A 24,714-nucleotide genomic window follows, 5' to 3' on the forward strand; every position below is an offset into this window, starting at 1 on the left:
GCGCGTCGCGACGCCGGCGTCTAGGTATCTCCACCCGCACGCGAAGGCGCCGCGAAATCAGCCCTTGCGTCGCTCTCTGTACAGCATCAATGTTTGTAATACAACAGGTTGCTTTGATTTCCTTACTCTTTGATTATTGCTTCCGACGTTTTATACGATATATGAATGATTTGCTCTCCGCGTGTATAACTTCGTATATTTCCTCAAACCCTAGTTTCCATCATCACCTCTGGTTTTATTTGCAAAGCTGACAACAAGGTTTATGCACCTCGTGCAGACCGCAGCAATTGCTTCAATAACGGTTGAAAAATGGAGGTGGGAATAAATGAATGTAGCTCATTACAGTAGAACGTCGTATGAATTCCTCGAATTTTGCTCCTAATGAAAACTGCCTGATGACTTCTTTTATACAGCCGAGTTATACCATTTGAGATCCAAGAAAAATGAATTAAAGTACATTCTGGACATAGAATTTGCATGGATATGAAGTAGACGCGTATAATCATATCTACGTGTATTTATACACAAAACCACCTCACAACGTCAATATACTAATTTTATTTTCATTTCTAAAACTACACTCGTTCGCCCACATACGTAACATACATTTTTAATAACATGCCGCAATGGACCCTCCGGAATACGAACAAATCATAAATTTCCACCCTAAAAATTTTCCAGAGATTTTTTAATAGGTGAATCTCCGTGAAACACGTTAAACACAAATGTTACAGGTCTATGACAACATTGGGGTGGGCCAAAAAATACTAATTTTTTTTTTTTTCGATACCGTGAAAATATCATTCAAGATAGCGAGAAACCAATTCTAGTAAAGTTTGAGTTTTTCATATTTATATTAAGAGGTGCCTCTTTACGATTTATGATTGCCCATTTGGATTTTTTTTTTGTTCGGAATTTTATCGCGCTTCAACGAATTAGCCTGTTGCAGAAAACAATACATATTCTTGTAGGAAATTGAATGATCTACAAATAAGGTCTTATATGATTTTTCGCTAGGTCGACTGGTTCAAAAGTTATTGAAGGTTAAACTTCAACCTTAAATGGCATGTCATGATTACTACAATTTTTTTTTATATTTTATCACCAAATAATGGTTCAAAAACCTGAAACATCATATATTTCGTGACTTTTTTTTTTTGTATTACCATAGATTACATATTCATAAGGAAACACTTATTTTGATTTTGCATGATTCAAATAGAAAACATTAAAACGGAATTCAGAACTATCTGAAAGAATTATAAAGTTTGAAATAAGCCTCAATTACTTGTGTCTAGCAACGTTGACGGTGATATGGATGCAGACAAAACCTTGACTGTTCGCAAAAAAGAAGGTCTAGAAAAACAATGTATATTTCTTGAGTCGGTTAAAATTTTTCCTCCGAGTGTAGCTGTTTTGGAATTCAGTGGCCATCCGGACATTGAAACTCGCATTTGATGGATTCGGGATGTTCTTAGAAAATAGAAGGAACAGGGTGGAGACGTGCGAAGAGAAGAGGGTGATATTGTCTATCTAATATACGATATATCCTTGCCTCATGGTGCAGATTTATTCTGAGTTTGTATTTCCACCTCGATCGTTTAAGCTATACGCACATGAACTATACACGTATTGCTTCGGGAATTGAACTGGAAAATTTCTAGTCACTATCGGAATACGCGAGACGATTTTCTTTTACTATAAAAAGTTATATATGAATATGCTTATTTTTCCTTATGCTGCACAGAATATTACGCAACGCGTCTAATCTGAATGAATATTTTCATACATATTCGCTGAATGGATTCAATTGAATGAATGATATAGTGAAAAAAACAGAAAATTCAACGAGAATCCTAGCACGAGAGACAAAAAAACTTTCAGCAAATTTGGGCGCGAGACGCGCCTGTCGATCCCTAGGACTCAAAGAACAATGCGTTTTATTAGATATAAAAGAGAAACCCTGGGACATTTTATTTTTTGGGCAAATACGGAAATGGAATGATGTTTTTTCCTCGTTAGTCAGAACATCGCGTGACGTGTCATTTCACCAAAAAAGTATAACTGTCATCAAAGTTCTGATTTTTCGTGAAAAACGAGACTACCGTTGTCTACAACTTGTTTTTGCTTTTAGTTGACGGTAAAAAATGAAATCGGCAAACAAATCTGATGCATTTATAGGCTCAAATTATTATTATTAATAATTATTATAGGTAGGAACAAGCTCGTGGTTATGGGTAACATGATCAATATCATACCCAACGCGTTTAATTTATTGCTTTTGAATTAATACGGATTAAATCATTTAAGCTGATTATCCCAAAAACATAATCATATCCCAATGCCTCGCTTAACGTGTTACTCGATACCCAATCTGTATCTTCGTAAAATGTCTGCAAGTGACAAAATGATTTTCTTCTCATTCCATACCTACACGGGAATAAATTTAACTGACGAACGTTACCAAGGAACGTAACCATATTTATAATAGATCAATTCGTTCAATCGCTTCTACTCCAATGTAATTGCGTAGAAGCCCTTCTGATTTATAATTGAAATAAAATCAATTTATTCTAATTACTTTTTTCGAATGAATTGATTCACAAATATATTAAGGTCGCTGGATTGTGCTGGGTTCTTGAGCGTGTCTATCTTTTACAAATGAATATTGCGCAAGTGAAGATTGTCGTGAGCGATGAGTATATCCATGTATATCTGAAACTCATAATATTCGTACGATGGCTAACGCAATATACCAGACGGCGACTAATCATAATTATAATTAGTAAATTGATCACGATTGTGCCAAACTAAGTATCCATTGTCAAACTAATGGCCATGGTTGAATGAATTGATAAATTTATTAATTTTTATACCACAATTAAATATGTCTTATACACGGAATATAAAAGATAACTTCCTCTTTCCTTGCGAGTCTTTGAAATTATGATATTAACATTCTTTGTACAAATCGAAGTCATCGAACTTACGTCACTGCAGCTTTAGGAATGCATCAAATTTTTCCGTTGGCGAATTATTATGCGTACCCAATTTGGTAACTTAATTAAAAACATGATTAGATGTGTTTTTCAGCTATGGATGTTCAATATATCTAGGGCTATGGTACCTAATCAAGACATCTTCAATTTACAAAAAGCTCACGATAATGGAGGAGATAAATTGATGAATATCTGCCAATATAATCTGTGATTAGAAATTGATTTGAATTTGCGTATTGATAATTAGGGATGCATTGTCATCTAGGAAAATGAAATCGCGCGCATGTCTTATTTTTGAGTTGCGCCTATTACATGCAACTTGTATCTTCACTAATTTGGCTTTGAATGACTCCCGCACATTTGTATGCGCTGCAAACTGCATGATAGAGCCACCAATATATTGTTTATAGTACTAAATGGAGAATTTGAGCTCACTTCGACATCCAAGTGACAAATTTCTCAACTATATTTGCCGTAGGCGGTAACTCGACGGTAACGGTATAAAAATTATCGAATGTGTGGTAAATAGACTCAATTACAAACTTTCACGGGGTCAACATTAGGATTTTGTATCACACAGGCGAAAATTCCGGAATTACTTTGTCAAACCTCCCGGCGGTCTGAACGATGTCTCAATCATGATGTTGATCTGATCAATGTTAAGAACTGATAATTCATAATTACCTTTGTAATTTGTCCATCAGAAGTACATCGATTGATTGTTTGCTTCACGAGTAAGTGGAATTAAGTGTGAATTCATGGAGTTAAATGTATATTGTCTTATAACTGAAGTACATATATGTGCGATGTTAACATAGGTAATAATAATTTCAGAGGCTCATGTTAAGAAAATCACATTTCCGGGCATATTGTTGTGTCTTCTTCGTCCGTAATTGTTTTAGCAACATGCTTGAGGAACTCAGAAAATGCTCCATGTTTAGCGATTGGCTCTGGTCCACGTAATGCTCTGCTTTTGATGAAGTGTTTCACAAGCGTTGGATTTACCACAGACATTGTCAATCGGCAGCCCCAACTTAGCAATGCCAATGGCTGCAATAGAAGAGAATAAATAAACTGAATGAGTACGAGTTGGAAAACCAAGAACAACAGAATCCATTAGAAACAAACTCACTCGATCTTCGTTTAGTGATGTATAGGGAGTAATAATATGTCGTCGGAGACAAGAACTCAATATTTTCTTCAGACGTTTCACTTCCATTGGATTAGCACAGGGGTGGTATAACATTACTATGGCACCATGCTGAAAGTCGAGAGAAAATCAAATTTTTTAGTAACTTTTAAAAGTCTACATTCTGCAGATGGGTTTCACTATTACCTCTAAACTATGAATCCATCTTTGCTTAGGTATAAATTTGTACTCTCCATAGACAGGCCATACCGGTCTGTGTGATCCACTGTTGATAGAAGTTTTAAGGCGTTAGTATTGTTTCGCTGTTCGATAAATTGTTGAATAATCATTGTATCATTTCATGTAATTGACTACCTATTCGATTTAAGTCTCTCATGTAATATAGAAATAATCCATTAGAAATTATTTGTTAAGATAAATATCCAACTTACTATATGGGAATATCGTCGTCGTATTCAATTATTTCAGTCATGCACTTGTGTACAGGCTGAAATAATAAGAGCATAGATATATTGTGAAATTACAGCAAAACAAAAACACATTTTAGTTATTTTTTTTTAATAAAGAAAAACCAGTCGCACTTACGACATATGAGGAGGGGATATGCTCACAGTAAATCAATGGCCTCGTTAAATAGTTCGGTACAATTTTCTCATCATAGCAGGTATAGTTCACAGGTGACCAATTCCAGTCAACCCTCAAATTTGTCTAAAGCATCAAAAATATGGATTAATTACAAAAATATGAATATTGGTAACTATAATTACTGCAACAAAATTAAGGCATGCAATTTCCTTGAATTTGAATAAAATGTACACAATTAAGATTGTTTGCCTCTCAAGGTAGTTACATTTTTTTATGAAATGGAGATCAGCTGGTTATTTATTCATTCAACATGATACTTCGTCACACTTCAATGACTGTTTTTACTTTGCATCATACTTTGGACAGATGTAATAACAATGGCAAAGATATTGTAAAGTTGCCTTACTCTCATTAACAAAACTAGAATTAGACAATAATAAAAGAATATCTAGATTTGTATGGATACGACATCTAAATAATCAGGAACACAAGGATCCCCAGCTCAATGGTATTAGCAAGCTAAGTTTACTCACTTTTCCATCGTCACACTGTTTTGATTGTACTCCCATTCCGATAAGATGATCTGGATCAGCCGGAACATTGTGATCTTTGAATTTTCCAGTTTTGTGTAGAACCTTTGGAGGTGGAGTTGGATCATCTGATCTTGAAGGCATCCACCGGCCTGTCCATTTTTCGTCTTCATCATCATATCCTGTTTCTCTTGCCCACTCTTTATTAGCTCCGTGCTGCTTGTGAAGCTTGTGCGTAAGAACATCTTCATCCTCTTCACTGCTGTCTGTAATAAAAATTGTGAGTTGTTTAGCAGCGAATCAAGACCTGCATATTGTTATTCAAGAATAACAAAATCTGTATAACATCCAGTACAATTGCTTCATTGGCTTACCGTCGTGTGATTGTTTGTGGTAAAACCCATCGACATAATGTAAAACAACACCAAAGCAGATAAACAGCAAGAGCACTCGATGATTGCCCATCTTTTTGATACGTTAAATATCAACTTAACACCTGTGACACTACTCTGACAGTTCACGCCTAACGTCAAATGCAGTGCCAGTCAGTAATCGCCCTTCTGTGGTCTGGTGCTGTGTTTGGTTTGTGAAGTTTTCATCACCATCGGGAGATGCCGCTATGCAGTAGAAATTTGTGAGATGTATCTCGGGCGCTATTTTCGAACAGTGTTCGCTCCCGTGGTCTGTCGTCAAGCAAAATTCTTTCACAAAGCAATAAATTATTCATTCAGTTACTTAGGCAGGTGGTCAGCAATCATTTCATTCGATATTAAGTATTCGAGGAATACTAAACTTCCATAAATTCCTATTTTCGATTTTCTTTCAGTAGAACTTATAACTAAACTCGTAAACGTAAAAGCACCTGAGATTCAAGTTGTAAGTTCTTTCTAGCTGATTCTTCATTAATTATTCCATTCAATAATATGTATTTGCTACTGGTATAAATTTTTCACCAAGTTTCTCACCATATCGAAGCTAGAAATGGCTGGAACTGAAAAGCTCATTAGCTAATCTACTTGCGGAAAATACTTGTGAGGATTTCTAAGGGTACGAGCATGTACGAGCATGAGCTTCCGAAGTACTTTGAAGAGTTTGATAAATCCATAAATTTGAACTCTATCGAACAAAAATGATTTCACAGCCAATCAAGCTTGAAAAAGCTTGTTTAATCTTACACAATGATTGAAAAAAAATGATCACAGAATGAAATCATTATTATGTTGTACGTATACTAAACATCCCAATGCCTAAATCAATGAACCATCGAAAAAGATCTAGCACACTTTGCATCATTTTGATGATAGAAATCGCTTAGTTGAATTAGTAAGTTTTATTTTCAGCTCTACTTTGACATTGAGCAAAATATGTAAAAATCAGCAACTGTTCAATCTCACAGTCGCACAACTGCTCAAGGCTTGTTAGGATGTAGATAATTTCAGATTTCTGTAAATAGCATACTGTATATAATTGTATTAAATTTTGTTTGTATAGATTACTGAAACAAAAAACGCCATCCACCCTCTACTGGGTACATTTACTGTACAATACATGCATTTTCATCTGGAATTGAATTTAATTCACGTGTAGAAGAAAATTTCATTTCATCTTGACGTTGACACTTTCCTCGAAACTTTCAATGTAGCCACAAATATTTTAATGTATCTGTGATATAGCTAATCACTAACAATATTGAGGCAACAAATTGCGTACATTTGAAGATTTCGAAATGCGATGTTTTCATTTGACACATACTTTGCATATACATCAACAATCATATATACCCCTTTTATATGATGACGTAGACCACAGATAAAGCTGAGCTAAAAACCAGGACCATGACCACCAATTTCGCATTATGATTATTATGTATTGTATGAAAAAAATTCACTTGGAAGAATTGCGCAACATCATTACATTGATGCATGCCGCTCTTTCATAATGAACGCAAATGGTTGGATCAAGATAAAGCTCATAATTTCATGGTCATTTGAATATATTTCACCACAATTATTCAGAAAATAATCACCAAAACATCAATTGGTCTGAAGGGGGCGACGAAAAAACCACTAGTTGGTATATAAGAAATATTTCAATACTGGTTGTAAATCATCACCCCGTAGTTGACGAAGTCTTCCAATCTGCGTAATCCTCTTTAGCCACGTGATCATATTGTAACTTCGACATGCCATACTGTAATAAATTCTAAGTTATTATTTCTCATTCAGTGATTAGAAAACGTGGGTAGTAAATTCAACTGACAATATGCTACCGATCTCATCTGAGAGTATCAATGTTTGCCTACTGCTGGGAATTGCGTTAATGAGTGGCTTTCAACACTGTGACTGTATTCCGGTAGAAAATGCAGAAAATAACAATGACACTGATACCGCGCGTCCAGAAATTTGCATACCTCAGGGAAAAGTGCGAGGTGTGAATATGCTAACTCATAATAACAGAAAGATCTTCGGCTTCATGGGAATTCCATTCGCTAAGCCACCCATCGGAAATCTCAGGTCTGCCGATTAAAAAGAGCGAGAAGAGATCACGGACTCGTTGGAGATTCTCGATCATAATCTTCATGATTAATTTTTAGATTCAAGGCACCGTTGCCACCTGATCCTTGGGACGGAATTTTAGATGGCGGTAGGAAATACAATATATGCCCGTACTTGGATAATGGTGTACTTCTTGGAGATGAAGACTGTTTATATCTTAATGTTTTTACACCAAAGGTAATCTCGTATTGTGGTGTACCGTAGTGATATATTTTCACCCCAACGTTTCGATCTGTGCAGCTACCAATCAATCAAAACTCCACACTGCTACCAGTGATGATGTACACGAATGGCGGAGGGTTTAAAACTTCGATAAATGATGTCCTGAAGTATAATCCATACCTTCTTCTCGACAAGGACGTGATTCTCGTATTTCCGAATGCCCGTTGTGGACCTTTAGGATTTTTGAGTACCGGAGACGAAATTTCGCCCGGTAATTATGGAATTAAAGACGCCTTGCGCGCTTTGGAGTGGATTCGTGACAATATCAAATACTTTGGTGGTGATCCAAACCGAGTGACTTACTTCGGTGGAAGTAGCGGCGCCAATTCAGTTCATTATTTATTATTGTCAAACTCAACGAAAGGTAAATGTTTTCAAACGATTAATAATTTGCCTTCAATTAGATAATCAGTAACTAATGATAAATTATCACAAACTCCAGGACTTTTTCATCAATACATAGTTCAGAGTCCATCACAAAGTTTATATTACGGGACTGTAATACCCCGCAGCCTGAGTGCGTCACGCGCTAATAAAGTCGGTCGCTACGTTGGATGTCCAACAAACTCGTCGGTGATTCTTATTGAATGTTTGAGGAATCGCACCGTGCCTGAACTGTTTGATGCAAGCTCAGTTATCACCGAATGGTTTCTATTTCCGTATATTCCTTGGAGTCCTTCTATAGAACCAAACATCGAAGGAGCAATTCTTATTGAACAGCCTGCAAGACTTTTAGCAGCTGGAAAATTCCATGACCTACCTTCTATGTATTCGATAGTTCCGAATGAAGGATTTACTCTTACTGCGGGTGAATAATACGGGTCATTGTCATATTATCGAGTAGAGTTTGTATTTCAATTTATCTTTCAACATGTTCATTAGGTATTGACATAAGACCAAAAATGTTGGAAGAATTTTTGGAGGATATCGACAGAATCTTTCCGATTGTTCTACAAGCTGGTCCTCTAATCGAGAGTATGACAGCCTACGTCAATTCTTTGAAGTCGTACTATTTGAATGATTTGAATGCCGATAGAAGAGTGGTAACTATTATTTATGCTAATAATATTGAACACCTGAATTCAATAGCAATCCAAAACCTATTTCAGCTGATGGATAATTTGACACTGGCCATTGGTGACATCTCATTTACTTATCCCGCTTATAAAATACTTGAAACTGTAGCTACAAAAAAAAGCGACTGCTATTTCGCCTCCTTCGAATACAGGGGGGTTTTGAGTCACAGTTATTATTATACCGGTGGTTCCCTTTCCGATTGGGGTACAGTGCATGGTGATGAAATTCTTTACCTATTCGAAAATCGAGACCATCAATTCGGGCCTCCTAGTTACAAAAGGAGCGAGTCAGACTGGGAAATGGCCAATATAATGGTGCAACTGTGGACATCTTTCGCGATTGATGGGCAAGTGCATTAAGAAATAACAATACAAGTTTGAGCACAAATCTCTATTAAGTAAATCAACTCAAAATACAAAAGACTCAAATATCTTTGAGTTATTGTCATTATGTGATTTGCCACAAGATGTTTTTTTCGTCTTGAGAATCAAGGTTCCACTTTCAATGCCTAAGATTATTTTATGAGTTCTTACGATAAAAATTTTCATTTTAGGAGGCCAAGTGTCAAAGGTTTAAATAGCACCGTAGTTTGGGAACCCTACTCACCAGTGAGTCAAAATTATCTTCGAATTGGAAATAACCGAAGTGTGGAAATGGAAATAAAATATCGCATTCACGCTGACCGTATGAAGTTTTTGGATGAGCTCCATGCAGCTACGGTATGGAAGTAGTCAAATGAATGGATAATCCACTAATAAAATGGCCTGTCTTCCTATTATATATTCCGACAAGTTTGATTTGTTTATGTTCTACTTACATTAAATTATAATAGCTCAATAATATATCTTGAATATTATTTGTCACGGTGCGCTCCACGAAAACTATGTGATATTTGAAGAAATGATCAAACAAATTCAAAAATCATTCAGGAAATGTGTATGCACTTGATACGTTGATGATATTATCATAGATTCATAGATTTTTATGCCTTTTCGCTGAAGTGTTGTTTAATTGACTTATGTTGGTCCAATTTCTTACTCTGAAAACGCTCTGAATTGTACGTACTAACGGGGATTTGAATCGTGCATTCCCGGCATGTTTCTGGTAATGAAACATTAGTAGCCTGGTAGCCTGATAAGTGGCGCTAACTAGAACTATAACCGTATGCTCGAGCAATCTGACTGCAAACCGGCAAACGCTTCAGTCGACAACTGCCATATAATTGTAGTACGTAACCAAAATTTTTTAGGTGCGTGGGGCTTCGAGTTAGGAGTGGATCGTTGCGTTTGGATTTTAATTTTATCATCTCGATTATAACATATGGATTGAAATTCTTATGAAATGTTCAAATTTGGATTTACAGTCGACAGTGGGAATCGAGAGAACGGTACCTCAAAAAATCATGTAATTTTAGCGAGCTGATTCCTAGGTTACGTGTGCTATTGTTGGAGCAACGTGCTGCTTGCACCTCCATTTGAACACCGTAGCCCAACAATGAGGGTTCAACAGTGCTTTCTTACAGACGCTGAGGATACCAAAGAAGAAACCTCAGTGCTCAGCTGGTTCCCTGCAGAAAGGATTGAAGTATCCTCTGAACAGCTCTCCAAAACTTTTGATAACGATGATTTTGAAATAACCAACATGTTCTGTGATATAACATTGAAAATTTTACACGCCGACAAAGTCGTGATCGATTTGCAACATGATGACTGCAAAAATATAATTGAAGCCGAATCTCGACATTCTGATCTTGTGCCTGCAAAGTATGAAGGTAATTCTGTCAGGTGTTTAGCCAAAATTGTTGTAATCTTAATAATGTTCAAGATTTGTCTTTGATCTTCCGCTCTATCTTGAAATGAACAGGTGGTCTCAAAATTTGGGAATGTACTTATGATCTTGGAAGATATCTTTTATCTGAAAAAATTCCACTGGATCACAAAGAGGTCCTAGACTTGGGATGTGGTGCAGGGGTTATTGGTCTTTTGGCCGTACTCAAAGGATCAGCTAATGTTCACTTTCAAGACTATGTGCGCAAAGTATATTGAAAATATGATACTTGCCTCTTATTATTTATATTGTCTAACATTTCAGAATGCAGAAGTAATAAAATCTATCACAATTCCAAACGTAATTTTGAACATCGGTGATAAAAAACGTGTTCGAGAACAGTGTGCATTTTTTTCTGGAGATTGGGAATCTTTTAGTGAACTAGAGTCACAAAAGTATGATATTATTTTGACTAGTGAGACAATTTATAACCCAGATAATCAGCAAAAGTTGTACAATGTCTTCAAATCGAAGTTAAAAAAAAATGGCATGGTGTAAGCAGATTTTGGTTTTTGTTTCGAAATTCATCTGATAGCGAGAATTACGATTAGATGTAATTATGAACTGAAATAATCTTTATAGTTATGTTGCCGGAAAAGTTTATTACTTTGGAGTTGGTGGAGGAATGAGACAGTTTGAAGAGCTTGTCAGTAGTGAAAAAAAATTCTTTACCGAAACTGTTTGGAGAAGTGAAGAAGGTAGTAATCTACAATATGTGGTTTGGATGTTTGATTTAACTAATTTCATAGGTCTTGAAATTAATGAATTCCCTTTGTAAATATTTTTACAGGAGTTCAACGTGAAATACTAAAGCTAACATTCGATACTTGAGATTTGACAGTGAGATTATAGCAGATCCAACATCTCACATAACTGTTGATAATTACTGACAAAATTTTTACCCCCAATATCTCATATGAATTATATTGCTAAGAAGATTTGGCTATCGTTTCAGAATAAAAAATAAACATTTCCAGCAATGAATAACACATGTTAAGGCGATAACCTCTCATAAACCCAACCATCAGTGCCCTCGTGTATTAAAATACCATCTGGCTTGTCTTTTGGCTCTCGACGTCTGAATCGAATTCTATCATGTAGGCGGTCACTTTGACCCTGCCAGAACTCAATGGAACGTGGAATTACTCGGTAACCGCCCCTAAAACAAATATCAGTTATCTAAATAACTCAGAGATCAATGACTACCTCAAAGATAGCTGGTGTCTATCTACACCTACCAACACTCTGGCCTGGCTACTTGTCCTTCAGTATGTTGTGCCAGCAGTTCACGTTCTTTGATCATAAGAGTTTCTCTTCCGGCAATTATGGCGCTCTGCTTACTGGCCAAGGCACCTAGCTGACTGTGGAATGGTCGCGCTCGGAAATACTCATCACCATCAGCAGAAGAAGTCTTTTCGACCCTTCCCTCAATGCGAACCTTTGTTCGAAAAATAAGACTTTCAAGAATCTTGATGGCGTTGGAATATTCAGAATATCTACTGAATTATCACCTACCGAACGTCTCATTGGTTCCCAATAGAATGTCAGAGCTGCTTGTGGGTTTTCTGCCTGAAATAAATAATAATTCCATTGTCCATATTGAAAAAAATAATAATTCCAGAGATAAGATTTTTTCTCTCCTGCACAAAATTCATTGCTGTTTGTTTTTCATTCCTCTAGTTACTCACCAATTCCTGGCCTTTACGGCTCTCGTAGTTAGTATAAAATTTGAAACCATCAGGGCCAAAGCCTTTCAGTAAGACAAATCTTGCTGAAGGTATTCCATCTCTAATGAAATAAAATGCACAGATGAAGATTTTAGGTGAAGAAAAGCCTGAATCAGTTATCTAAAAGACTACTTACCTAGTAGCAGTTGCCAGACACATTGCATTTGGTTCAAGAACACCTGGTGTTTTAGTGGCTTCATCAAACCAGGCTTTAAACTGTCCAAAGGGCTCCTTGCTTTTCAAGTCATCCTCAGTGAATGTTTCACTCTTGTCTTTATATTTGATTCGCATTCCTAGATCAAAGAAATTAATGTATGAAAAGAAGATTACATAATCAATGCGGTATGCTGGAAAACATACTACAACAGTTTAGACTTCATAATAGTCTCAGGCACACGATTTACACGATTGATAGAAAAATCACATTTATTGAGAAAAATTCACCTTATTTCGCATAAGAATGAACACATCGTAATTAGTATGGGTACGAAAACAAACGGGAAATGTGCAACACTCATCCTCCGAACAGCTGTTGTACACGTGATGCGTTATAAAATAATAATTACGCTATCATAAAATATCACGAGTTAATTGTTAAAGTTATGTTAACAATTTACCTCCAATATCGGTTTCCCAGTTTGCATTCATTTTATCTGTACCAAGGGCTGTATGTGCCATATTTTTATCAAAAGAAAACTCGGAAAACACTCGACAATAAATCCTGCAAGTACGGATGTAACTGACACTAGAGGTTGTGATCGAACAGCTGATCGCCGAGGAAAGAGACGAGTAGAAAAGCGTGTTTGTTGTATCAGGGCGCCGAAACATTGATCGGATTCGCGTGCAAGTTGACACCATTTTCCCCACTGCTAGTTTCGTACCCTGTCCCGTACAAATTTACTAATTTGATCCGAATACGGTTAACTTAAATCTAGAACCGACAGTTGCGCGTGAAAAATAATGAGCTACACACAAATGATGGGGACTCATTGTCAGGAATTCCCATAGTTTGACAAGTGTCCAGCGTGTGAGGATGACAGTAGTTCATTTTTCGTCGTCTTTAAAAATATAGGTAATTATCCAGTTGATTCCGTAGAAAATGATGACCTCTATTCGAATATATTCAAGATTTTTTATACGAAATAAGCTAGGATATCTAGTTTACTCGCAATCAGTGTGTTAAATTGATAGCTCGCATGAGGGGGAAGGTTTACTGACGGCCGTGATTGGGTCACGTGAAAAAAGGCAGCAACTGAACTACTATGTTTAAATAAAGGTGAATATGATCTATTTTTGCGTACTCCTATCTTATAAATAATTATTAAATTCCGACAGAGTAGAGTTCAAGAATGGGGAAGGTTATGGATGAAAATGAATCACTGAGAACCTCTAAGCAATAATTATATTATCATTTTACAAAATCCGTACACAAATATAAATAAAACTTTTAACCAAGAGACTAAGCTATCTTGTGCAGCCAAACATCAAGTTGTTCAATATCAGCAGAACTATCTGCATCCTTATGGAAGGCACTAGTCTCTGCAAAGTCAACCTTTGAGCCAAGATGTGTAAATTCGAAGTCTTTTCCTTGTTTACCAAGATAGAAATTCGTCGAAGATGCATCTGTTGCCTCCAATTGATTAGTTTTAGTGAGTCTAAGAAGATTCATTTCCTTCTCCAGTAGAGATTTAATGACACCACAACCTTTTGCCATTGTTTGGTCTTGTTTGTTGCACAGAATCATGATTGGTGGTGTATTTCTTTGGAACGTTGCATCAGATAAAATTGTATACAAATATCTGAAATAATTAGTAAAAAATAAATCAGCATTTTTCAAAAGAGAAGTAATTTGATTCTCTAATATTCACTTACTCAGCAACGTCTCTGACATCTTTTTGGATGGTAACTGAATCGATAACATAAACCAATCCTCTTGCAGAAGACTTATAAGAGTCCAAAAACTTATTTCGTAATCGTTCATGACCGGGAATATCTACGATTCGTAGAGAACTCTGCAACAAAAGGAATAAGATGAGTGATAATAACCTTTGATTAGTGGTAGTTTGAGTTCAAGGAGTTGTTATATTCGGGTATTGTTTCAATTGAACTTACATTATTTATAATAACATCGCCAATATTCTCTTTAACAGAGGTTTGTGTTGCTACGTATTTTGAATGAAGGAGTCGGGCAAAAAGCAACGTTTTTCCGGCGTCGCTGAGACCTGTAAGGAGTATGCTGCGACCTACAGATCTCCTCCTACGCCATAAGGCAAATAACACTGTAATCAGAATAGACAATTATTTGAACAATGCAATTTAGCTTGATAAAATCGACAAGGAATGTATCAATAGTGATATTAGTCTTCACCATTAGCACAGGAATTATTTGGGTAATTTTTTCGTACATTCAGTCATTGATATCACGTTTATACAGCGATGTATCTAGTTTGTTATTACATACTTAATTATGATGCTAAAGTTTTATGTTTTTTATTCGTTATAATCATATTATTGTACAATTATTGTAAATTCTATGAACTCAATTTGATGTGATATTTTTCATCAAATGAATCAACTCTTGCCCATGAAATAGTCCGGAATATTATATGTTTAACGTGTTAACATATGACTAGTACGTAAGGTTACTTCTTAAATGCATGGATAAACATACTGAATAAATATTTTTTCACTTTCTGATTAAGTGACGTTTCTGTGAATATTGTAAATTTTAGTGAAAATAGATACACAATGGTTAATATATTTTTATACACATGGGAGAGATTATTAAGTAGGATAATTTTGGAAAGCACAATATGTGAATGAGACGTTATAACCTCAAATCGCTGTATTGTGTATTAAAAAATTACCTAACGTCATAAATATGACAAATACTGCAACGAGCATTCCGACAAATTGCGTGCTTTCATCGCTTTTAGCGACTATCCTATCTCCACGTTTTTCCATCTTTAAATAATCACTGATATTTATCGACGACAATCAACCCTTGCAAACGCTTGCAACAAAAACTCACGATTCTGCAGATATCTGACATCGACACAGGGCATCCAGCTGCTTGCCTCGGAATGTTCTCTTTTTTACATAGATGGGGCTGGATGCACATTACGGTGTTTCATTTTCAGGCGATATTTTTTTTTCTTCTCTTATCCGAAAATCTGATATTTCTTACAAGAAGATGAATATTCCTGTTTAAGAAAAAATCCAAGTCAACTAGTGGCTTCGCTCATCCAAGAATTCAATTTTCCGTTTAAATAACACAGCAAAATTTTTTTTGGGTTTCCACTCGATTTTTCGGTAATCAACAATTTTTTTTGCGGGAAATGACTATAAGGCTTCTCTAGGACATTGATTTTGCTGCAAAAAAGTTGCATCACGATATCATAAATATATATGTTTTAGCTCTACACCCAATAATTTCCAAGTTACAGAGCTTGAAAGGTGCATACGAGTACATATATTGTTGAAAATTTACATCAAATCCCCTATAATTTCGAATTTATTCATCTTATATGAAAAAGTAATTTATAATAGATGATATGATGATTTTTCAATAGATTCATACCTTCATAAGTCAATTTTTCATGTATGATGAATAAATTCCAAATCATAGGGGTTTGATGTCAATTTTTATCAAAATGTACTCTTATCAAAATGCACTCGTATGCACCTTTCAAATTCTGTAACTTGAAAACTATTAGTCGCAGAACTAAAACTTATTCCAACTCTTTTGTAGGAAATTTCTTATAGTCATTTTCCGCAAAAAAAAAAAATGTTCAATACTAAAAAGTAGAGTGGAAACCCCGAAAACAAAATTCTGTTGTTATTCAAACGGAAAATTGAATTTTTGGGTGAACGAAGCCTATAATTTACTCAGAATTCTTTTTCCAACGTGAATATTTCTCTTCTCCCATGAAGTATCACATTTTCGGGTCGGAGAAGTGGAAAAAAAATATCGCCCGAAAATGAAACACCCTACTGCACATTTGGTGTACTTTGGAGAGGAATGATGGAGTGAAAAAAATTTCACTCTCATAATTCGAAACTAAATGATAGTTCTCATAGAGAATAGTGCCCAAACTTCGCATTTCTATTCATCATAAAATATTTGTTTCATGAAAGTCATTAGCTTATGATTCAACCTTGGGGATGTTATTCAATTTTTCAAGAAACCAGAGCTGCTATATCGGCGGAATAAACATAAATGAATGCAAAATAAATACTACGATCAAGAAAAATACTAGGGGTACTTTTTAGAAAATAGTCGTCGGATAACTAAGGATAACAAACACGCATATGTACTCAGCTAACGAAATGGAATGAAAAAAAAAAATTTTTCTAGGGTCAGACCACCCTAAATTAACGTGTGGAGATTCTGAGTGTTATAATATGTGTTCTGCACTCGAGGGCGGCAGGTCGCACCTGCTGTCGTTGAATGATTTTAAACACATGTCCTTGCGATGTAGCTTAGAAATGTCTGGCCAAATATTGGGTGAAAGGATCCTTTTTTCTAGGGGTCGATAAATATAGCAAAGAATATATGCGGTACGAGTTTCTGGTATCTGAATTATTTTTTAAAGAAGAGAATGGTTCTATATAAAATAGAGGAGTCCAAAAAAAACCAAACCAAAAGAGGGAAGTCGTTTGGTGGCATCATAGATATGTTGCAGGTAGCATGTACGTACATACATGAGAAGATTCTCTCGCGAGAAATGTATAGATGAAATTTTTAGATATTATCGTCAAAGAGAGTCTTACGAAATTCAACGGTTAAACTCAGATACAAGCGTGTACATGAATGTGTGTACAGGTTTTGAATTGCTCAAGGAATGGACAGCGATTGCAAAGCCGCAACTTTCCTTATCCATGATGCGCGATTCAATCCGTTTGTTTCCATACAGTTTCTGAATTTCCGTACTTGGCGGAGAGTTGTCGGTCCTTTGGTTGCCGTGTACAAAATCGACCCGCAAACCAAAAGTGGGGACGGGACGACTTCTGCCGTTATCAGGATCGGCAGTCGTGTGACTCTCGAATTTATTGCTTGGATGCTGCAGCATTATATATTATGCAGTTTCGCAACTCGCTTATATGTCTTTCCCCCGCGCTTCGTGTGTAACTTTTTCTTCCATCTGTTCCTTTTTTTTTTTTCTTTAATTTCGCGGTATACGGTGTACAAAAATGAATAAATAAATAAACAAACATTCGGCGCAAAATCGCTCTCCTTTACCTCAGCTCAATTCGATGATCAGGCATTCGAATCCGCGTCCCGTGGGAATACAGTCTCAACGGTCACACGCTCAAGATATTCATCATGAAGCTGGAAGATCGGTCCTGCTGAGCATGATGGACTTTTCTGACGTGTAAAGTCATCCTGCAACTTTCACAAAAACTATACGAGTTTTCGTTAAGTAAGGGATATATTTTGTGTAAAAAAACCCGCTTTCCTCGCGAACAATCCGCGAACAAAGTAAATGAAGCCCAATTTTCTCTCCTGATATTTCTTGATCACGTTTCGATCCGAAGCAACAATTTTACTATAGCTGTAAATAATATAATTTGGAAATTTTAAATAACTTCCTCTCCAGATGGCATGTTCACGATGTATTGTGAATTCCATTATCGATTTCTCGTTTGATATCAAAATTTTTATCCATTCATCTTTCACGATCACTTTTTGCCTCAAAACTGTCAGTCATGCGAACAAGCACACAGCGGGTAGTCCAGTTTGATCGTTGGCCGAAGAATCGACGGAATATTATTGCTTATTAATGAGTTATGTCCTTATCGGTAAACGACGTTTGCGAATGATATTTGGGTCCGTTACCACGACGCCAGGGCTCACCGAACGATGTCACTTATGTCACAAAATTAAACGTTTAAATCATCCGCGACAGAAAACACTTGGGATCCTCAGATGGAACTTTCTTCCGCTTTATCAATTAGAATGTCGAATATATCTTGTATACGATCAAGAAGAAACTGGAGTGGAGAAACTCTAAAAAAACAGATGAATGAAAATTTTGATTAACTGTATAAAATTGCAGACCAATCAGCGATCGTTCCTTGTATAAATATAAATTCGATTATATCGGAATCACGTTCGCGTGCAAAGTGTTCGGGTATCGCTTTTAATCGGTATACAACACAACGCGCGCTGCACGAATGAGAGCATAAAATTTTTAATAACGGCCTCATATCTGCCAACGTGTAAACTTGCGAGCAATACATGCTTGCTCAATTACGCGATAGACGTATGTAGGTATCGACGGTTAAATCGTGTACACGTATCGATTATTATCGGATCATTAGAAAAAGAGAAACGACGTAAGTTGATCCTATAAGTAATTAATCATTCCTCTGTATAATTTAATCATGAGTAAAAAAAACAAATCATTTCCAAGTTGGTAGATTCAAATTTCTGTACCATTAGCTGTCTATTTGAAATATAATAAAACGGCATAATCGAGCATCAATTTTTTCATGCATGAACTGCGTGGGCAAAAACTAACCGATTTTTAAGTGGTTTCATTGGCATAAGTAAGTTCCGAAGAAACGTCGAGTCGAGGGAGCCAGGGATGCTATAAACTAAAGCAAAAAAGTATAAAATAATCAGAAAGTGGGATGGCCGAAGAAAGAAACGAAGAGAAGAACGAGGAATGAGGCGAAACACGACCGTACGTATTCAGCAGCAGAAGGTATATGAGCTGGTACACCTTTAGCTGCAGCAGCAAAGCGAGGTAGTTTCTTGCTACAGCCAAAAAGGGGCGAACTTCGATCCCGCGCAGAATCTGCAATTATATCGCAAAAAAGTATACGAGCGACAAACTGTTTCCTGCCCCGTAAACAATACGGCCAAATAAGAAGTAGATATAAATCTTTAGAATAAAAAAAAAAAAAAGAAAAGTAGTCACCGTCCCCATCCGATGGGGACAAAAAACTAAATCGATTGCTAAATTCTCCATTGACATGTACACACGCAACTTATTACGGCGGTTCCTCTTGATCTGGTTACGTATACATATACACGCGACGCAATACATATCATTATGTAGGTATGTGTCTACCGTCTCGTGGAGCGTTTGTAAACCGTGAGCGCCAAAACCATTTTCAAAAAAAAAAAAAAAAACATCTCTCGAATTTGCATTAATTTTGAGAAAAAAAACAAAATTTATATTCAATTAAATTCGCGAACTAAAGCAGGTATAAAAATATAAGACCATTGTCATTATTATTATAGGACGTCTCTAACGGCCCGGATTAAGGATAATTTTGTGGCCGGAGCGGAGCACGTTTTTCGCTAATGTCCTCCAGTAAATTAGGGTGCTAAATCTGATGTATTAAAATATATATTTGGGATACAGTCTGTAGGGCGCGTCCACAGAAAAAAGCAACGGAATATTTACGTGTAAACGATTATGAGTACGAAGTTTCGTGCGCGCAGCACTAAACGACTCAGACATATAGATGATGATCGTTTATATTTTTTTTTTTTTGTTTTATGCATTTTAATCCTGTTAATTTGATATCCAGGGCCTTACGATAATTATAGTCGAGCTTCGAGGTGCAAATATACATATATCGAAGTTGAAAGTTTCGCGCGAGACTCGTCGGGTTTATATTTTATCCAGACGTGCGTCCGAACACGTGGCTATAACAGTCCCTTCGTATTTGACATCGAATATCCTCGATTACAACGTATATAACATACCTTATGTTATACCTATGATCCCCATAAAGATTCCAGACATCGAACCGCAATTAGCAACAGTCAATTATTACACCAACAACTTCAGACTAATTGGTTGAACCCGTTGCAAACATAAATAAGGCAATCTTTCGCTTCGATATTCCAAACACCAGCACCGAATCGATAGGTTCAAACGATTAGGAAAGGAAGTTAGGTTTGCCTTGATATATATAGTATACCCTCTGCATCCTCGCAGTATTAACCCCACAACGTTTTAACGTCTGGCTCCGATTCTATCTGATTGTGAATACCATATCCAAATTCTGCGGCAGGGAGGCGCACATATTTCATGCTACGTATATGTATACGTTGCGCCACTTGCTTTTTTTGTTCTCTTCTTTTGCTTCATTTTGTTTTATTTTTTTTATCGAGAACTTTTCAGGGACGTTATACTTTAGATGAGAACGTGCGGGTAATAAGATAAGACCTTATAGTTATATACATTTAATCTGATTTCAGAAGGTGCGAACCGACCCATCGGCCATATAGTTCAGAAATATTGCTGTTGCACCGACGGTTAACGCAACGAGATATATTATATACATCGCCTTATTTTATATTATAAGATAAAATTGTTAAACTCCGTGTTTATTCGCACCTTATTCGCGACGTACCTATACGAGAATCGCGGGCGTTTTTATAAATAAAACTATCGTCCGATTACAGGTAGGCGAAATTTAATACGCTCGTGGGGATCGTGTAAAAAAAGCCACGCGTGTAATTTTCAGCAGGTATATAAGATGCAAAAGCATGATTTTGTATCGTAATAAAATATTGAGTACAGTGGAGATAATAACTTTGTGAAAGATAAAAATCATCTCTTACCTCGCTATCCTCTCTCGCAGAATTGCTGATTTTTTGCTTTGACAATGAGTACCTTTTTCAGAATTGATACGAATCGGACGCGTTGTTCGATTCACCCTGCGGCGCAGCGCTCGAAAAAGTTTGGTATCCTCGGGTTCGCCGTTCGAACGGTACTAGGCCTGCAGCTTTCAGTCCCTATCTCTGGTCCTTTTGCTCGTTAAAAATCGTATCCAGAAATGAAAAGCATACTTAGGCATGAAGCGTCAAAGTACGAAGCGATCTTTTAACGATCATTTCGCGTTGTGTTCTTTTGTCGAAAGACGTTCCGCGCTAAGGCTTAAATTTCTACGCGTACATACACAGTTCGGATTTTTATAAATATCTCATATGTGCGATGTATATGAAGAGTAAACTTTGTAACGGAACCGATAATAAAACTGCCCTCGTCTCTCGTACGGAACTATATCGGACATAAATCTCCCAGATGGAGAATGAATGCCGCTTTCACTGGGTATAATACGGGAAGTCGCGACTGAACATCGCATCGCATCAAGAGCGGAGCAAAACAGCCCCGCCGGCTTTGACTTTGGCGTGCTAAAAAATAAAGAATATGTATACGTAATAAAAAAGAGGAAAAGGGATAATAAAGAGAATAAAAAAAAAAAAAAAAAAAAAAAAAAAAGATGAAATGAAGAGAGATGGAGGAAAAAAAATCGGTCATCAAACAGTCGTCCGGACTTACAAAGTAGCGAGGCTTATATAAGCGTACACGTATACCTCGCGTGGTCTTTCACCCCATGGGATTCGAGCTACCTTTCGTGTACCATATTCCGTATAGTTCGTTGCGATACGTTCCTTGCAAATAAAATTTAACAAATTCGTTGCACGCAGGGTAGTTTATGGGGTATGTGAGAGGTTTCTTTATGGTTTGGTTTAATGCTCCCTTGGGGCTATTAACTATCCCTCTTTTACGATAGCAGAGGTACCTAGGATTCACGTTTAAATTGTAACATAGACAAAGAACCCGAAGATTATTATACTTATATACCGGGCTACTACCCCATCGGTGATGTGCACTTCGGAATTTTTATCATCTAGATTATTGTCCGTTAGAATTACGTACCCAGGAGACGGAAATCTTATTCGAATTGCATTACAAACCCGAAAAATAAAATTAAGCTGGGTAATTTCACCCGGTGGGAATAGATTGAGAAAAATAATCGGCATATTTATTTCAATCGGATTTCAAGCCCCGGTGTGTAAACTGACGGAATTTTCAAGCGTAAGGAGCATTTTTTATTGTCGTGTCAAATCTGCACCTCTCATACGGATGACGGTGGTGAAATGAACTGAGAGTTGGGGCGTGAAAAAGTCATCCTAAAATTTCAATATTATAGACTTTTAACAAAAGCTGTGAACAAAGTAGATGGATGTGTTCGCGGAAAAAAGCACCCTGCGGAAATAAATCAGAGATACAATTATTATTAACGACAGTACCTACCGTACTGGGAGAAAATTTAAGCCTCTCGATCACACATGTGGTCGTTTTCCATTCGTGTGTATAAAATGGTCGTATATATTTTGACAGTTACGAGGAGTCTTAACGATCGGGATTAATTTTAATGGGATATTTCGAAATGCGCGACGATGCGCAATGATACACGCTTGTTATATACGGTTCAAATTCCTTCACGATGTTTCGCCGTTTTATTTCCATTTTTATAACTTTTATAAGTGTCGACGGCAGCCGGTGGCAGCTGGTAAGATGTAATGGCGAAAAGTGCTGCCATGCAGACCATAAAACTACCGAAAAAGTTGCGAATTGATTTTCAAATTATCCGATAGAATGTGAAAAAATTCGCGGGAACCATTGGACGAGAAGACCGTGAGAAAACTCTGGAAATGAGAAGCGATTGAATCCCTACAGGTTTACGTAAATGAAAAAAAGAACGGTAGAGGGGAAAAAAAAGTGACGTGCACCTCGGCGAGATTTTGTAAAACCCGAGGAGTCGTCGGACGGGCGTCTTTTGCTCCTCCGTTTCGATCCAGTCCACAATATTATACACGTGGTTTATAACCGAGAAAAGGAAAGGAGCGAACCCTTATAAAACCCTTGAGAAATTTTAGCTGTCGATTTTAATCTCTGAAGAATCCAGATTTCTGGAAATTGTATATCCAGTCCACGTGGGTGCTCGCAGCCAGCTACCCATATAATGTAAGGTGAATACCGCGCCGTACTATTGTGGTCCTTCGCAATGACACGAAACGTGCGAGGGGTTCCCAAAGGATGGAGGTAGTTGAAAAGCGGCCTTTGTATAAAAATGCGATGCCGAAAGAGTTTCGTTTCCCCTCGTCCGAAACCCGATAGAAAAATTCACGTCCTCTCACCGGGTACAATACACCGTTCATCGGGTTACAAGTATTTGAAAATATTTATCAAAATCCTACGATCTCGATCGGTCCAAATATTGATTCACGGCCAACTTCCTCCCGCAGGACAATCGGAGGTAAACCTAATTCAATTAACGTATAGTCTGTCTACCCCAAAAAAAATGTAATGGCGTGCTCGCGGCAGCTGCAGCAAACTTTTTCCTCTCACGTACGGTGTATCTGCTTTTTTTTCCCCAAAGCGCAGCTCGTCGTTTAATTAATTGCATAGACGATTCAAGTAGGATATCATGAATGAAACTCTTTGATTTTTTCTTTCTATCCCGCGGTACAATGCGCCGCGCCGCACCAAAGGATTTGGAATATAATTGTATCAGCTGTGGATAATTTTATAATACTCCACCACGTCTAATCCCTTTGATATTCTTTCTTTTAACTAACCCATGTATATTCGATTACCCAAATTATTCACGGATGCTTTGTTTAAACGGATATACCGCGGCGCGTTCGGTTAATCAATCCTTTAGTTTTAAACTGCGGTACCTTTATATACAATATATATATACAGATCTCCAGAGTGAAAAGTATAGCAGTAGGTATACCCAATATCGATCCCGATTCTCGACGAATTCGTAATCTCGGTGTAGCGCATTGATTCCACGCGGCCACCTAGGCATTCCAACGACGCAAAAACAATCCTCCCGATGATCCCTGCGGTACCACCGACAAACCGGCTCAGTCAGCCTGCACCAGATTGTTTCACGGTCCAATCTACCCACTTGATTACGTGGGAACCTTCGGACGCCCAGATTCTATTCCCAACTTCCCCTCTTTACATTTCACATTATCGAAACGTCCTATACTGTAGAGTGTAGACACAATGATTTCTCTACACCGTTCGTTTCAAACCTCTGTATAATAATGACGATGCTAATAAAAGGTAATTGTTCGTCATTACGTGATATTTGTTCACGTACTCGGTCAGACACGGTGGTTAGAATTTATAAAGGAGAGAGATCTTTGAAAAAGTATACGCTCGGGAGGACCGAGGCAAAAATTTCACCTGCCTTATTTTCGGGCATCCGATC

At 37.0% G+C, this 24,714-nt stretch overlaps 5 protein-coding genes and 1 long non-coding RNA gene across 11 annotated transcripts; 3 read left to right on the plus strand and 3 right to left on the minus strand.

The window, feature by feature from the left end:
• Window positions 1-3,754: 3,754 nt before the first annotated feature.
• Window positions 3,755-5,842, minus strand: LOC105691173. Its single transcript, XM_012409483.3, has 7 exons — window positions 5,639-5,842; window positions 5,268-5,530; window positions 4,735-4,857; window positions 4,581-4,636; window positions 4,336-4,414; window positions 4,132-4,260; window positions 3,755-4,049 (listed from the first exon to the last, which is right to left on the minus strand). Exons 1-7 carry the CDS (start codon window positions 5,727-5,729, stop codon window positions 3,852-3,854), a joined length of 939 nt encoding a protein of 312 aa, XP_012264906.2. The 5' UTR covers window positions 5,730-5,842; the 3' UTR covers window positions 3,755-3,851.
• Window positions 5,843-6,616: 774 nt separating this feature from the next.
• LOC105691167 (esterase E4-like) lies at window positions 6,617-9,960 on the plus strand. The gene is made up of 7 exons (XM_012409477.3): window positions 6,617-7,777; window positions 7,858-7,996; window positions 8,060-8,405; window positions 8,484-8,849; window positions 8,924-9,084; window positions 9,151-9,464; window positions 9,672-9,960. Exons 1-7 carry the CDS (start codon window positions 7,527-7,529, stop codon window positions 9,847-9,849), a joined length of 1,755 nt encoding a protein of 584 aa, XP_012264900.2. The 5' UTR covers window positions 6,617-7,526; the 3' UTR covers window positions 9,850-9,960.
• Window positions 9,961-10,088: 128 nt separating this feature from the next.
• On the plus strand, window positions 10,089-11,929 carry LOC105691204 (histidine protein methyltransferase 1 homolog). Of its 4 annotated transcripts, XM_012409536.3 has the most exons (6): window positions 10,089-10,505; window positions 10,641-10,889; window positions 10,982-11,145; window positions 11,210-11,439; window positions 11,528-11,643; window positions 11,736-11,929. In XM_012409536.3, the coding sequence occupies exons 1-6, from the start codon at window positions 10,460-10,462 to the stop codon at window positions 11,774-11,776; spliced, it is 846 nt and encodes a 281-aa protein (XP_012264959.2). In that variant the 5' UTR covers window positions 10,089-10,459; the 3' UTR covers window positions 11,777-11,929. The 4 variants fall into 4 exon arrangements, with proteins under 4 accessions (XP_012264959.2, XP_048510917.1, XP_048510916.1 ...); XM_048654960.1 differs by having other exon boundaries at window positions 10,089-10,547; window positions 11,528-11,929; XM_048654959.1 differs by having other exon boundaries at window positions 10,089-10,522; window positions 11,528-11,929.
• Window positions 11,662-13,530, minus strand: LOC105691203 (pyridoxine/pyridoxamine 5'-phosphate oxidase). Of its 2 annotated transcripts, none has more exons than XM_012409532.3 (6): window positions 13,290-13,530; window positions 12,809-12,965; window positions 12,634-12,733; window positions 12,461-12,514; window positions 12,184-12,383; window positions 11,662-12,104 (listed from the first exon to the last, which is right to left on the minus strand). In XM_012409532.3, exons 1-6 carry the CDS (start codon window positions 13,528-13,530, stop codon window positions 11,939-11,941), a joined length of 918 nt encoding a protein of 305 aa, XP_012264955.2. In that variant the 3' UTR covers window positions 11,662-11,938. The 2 variants fall into 2 exon arrangements, with proteins under 2 accessions (XP_012264955.2, XP_048510915.1); XM_048654958.1 differs by lacking the exon at window positions 13,290-13,530 and adding an exon at window positions 13,117-13,248.
• A 72-nt stretch (window positions 13,531-13,602) lies between these two features.
• On the plus strand, window positions 13,603-15,683 carry LOC110117315. Of its 2 annotated transcripts, none has more exons than XR_002305953.2 (3): window positions 13,603-13,744; window positions 13,864-13,948; window positions 14,823-15,683. It is a non-coding gene; the product is annotated as an uncharacterized LOC110117315 (long non-coding RNA). The 2 variants fall into 2 exon arrangements; XR_007278271.1 differs by lacking the exon at window positions 14,823-15,683 and adding an exon at window positions 14,612-14,690.
• LOC110117314 (signal recognition particle receptor subunit beta) lies at window positions 14,061-15,727 on the minus strand. The gene is made up of 4 exons (XM_020855335.2): window positions 15,540-15,727; window positions 14,785-14,951; window positions 14,545-14,684; window positions 14,061-14,471 (listed from the first exon to the last, which is right to left on the minus strand). Exons 1-4 carry the CDS (start codon window positions 15,634-15,636, stop codon window positions 14,132-14,134), a joined length of 744 nt encoding a protein of 247 aa, XP_020710994.2. The 5' UTR covers window positions 15,637-15,727; the 3' UTR covers window positions 14,061-14,131.
• Between the last annotated feature and the right edge of the window lie 8,987 nt (window positions 15,728-24,714).

The sequence above is a fragment of the Athalia rosae genome, chromosome 4 (genome assembly GCF_917208135.1).
Source record: "Athalia rosae chromosome 4, iyAthRosa1.1, whole genome shotgun sequence".
In the NCBI taxonomy this organism is placed as follows: domain Eukaryota; kingdom Metazoa; phylum Arthropoda; class Insecta; order Hymenoptera; family Athaliidae; genus Athalia; species Athalia rosae.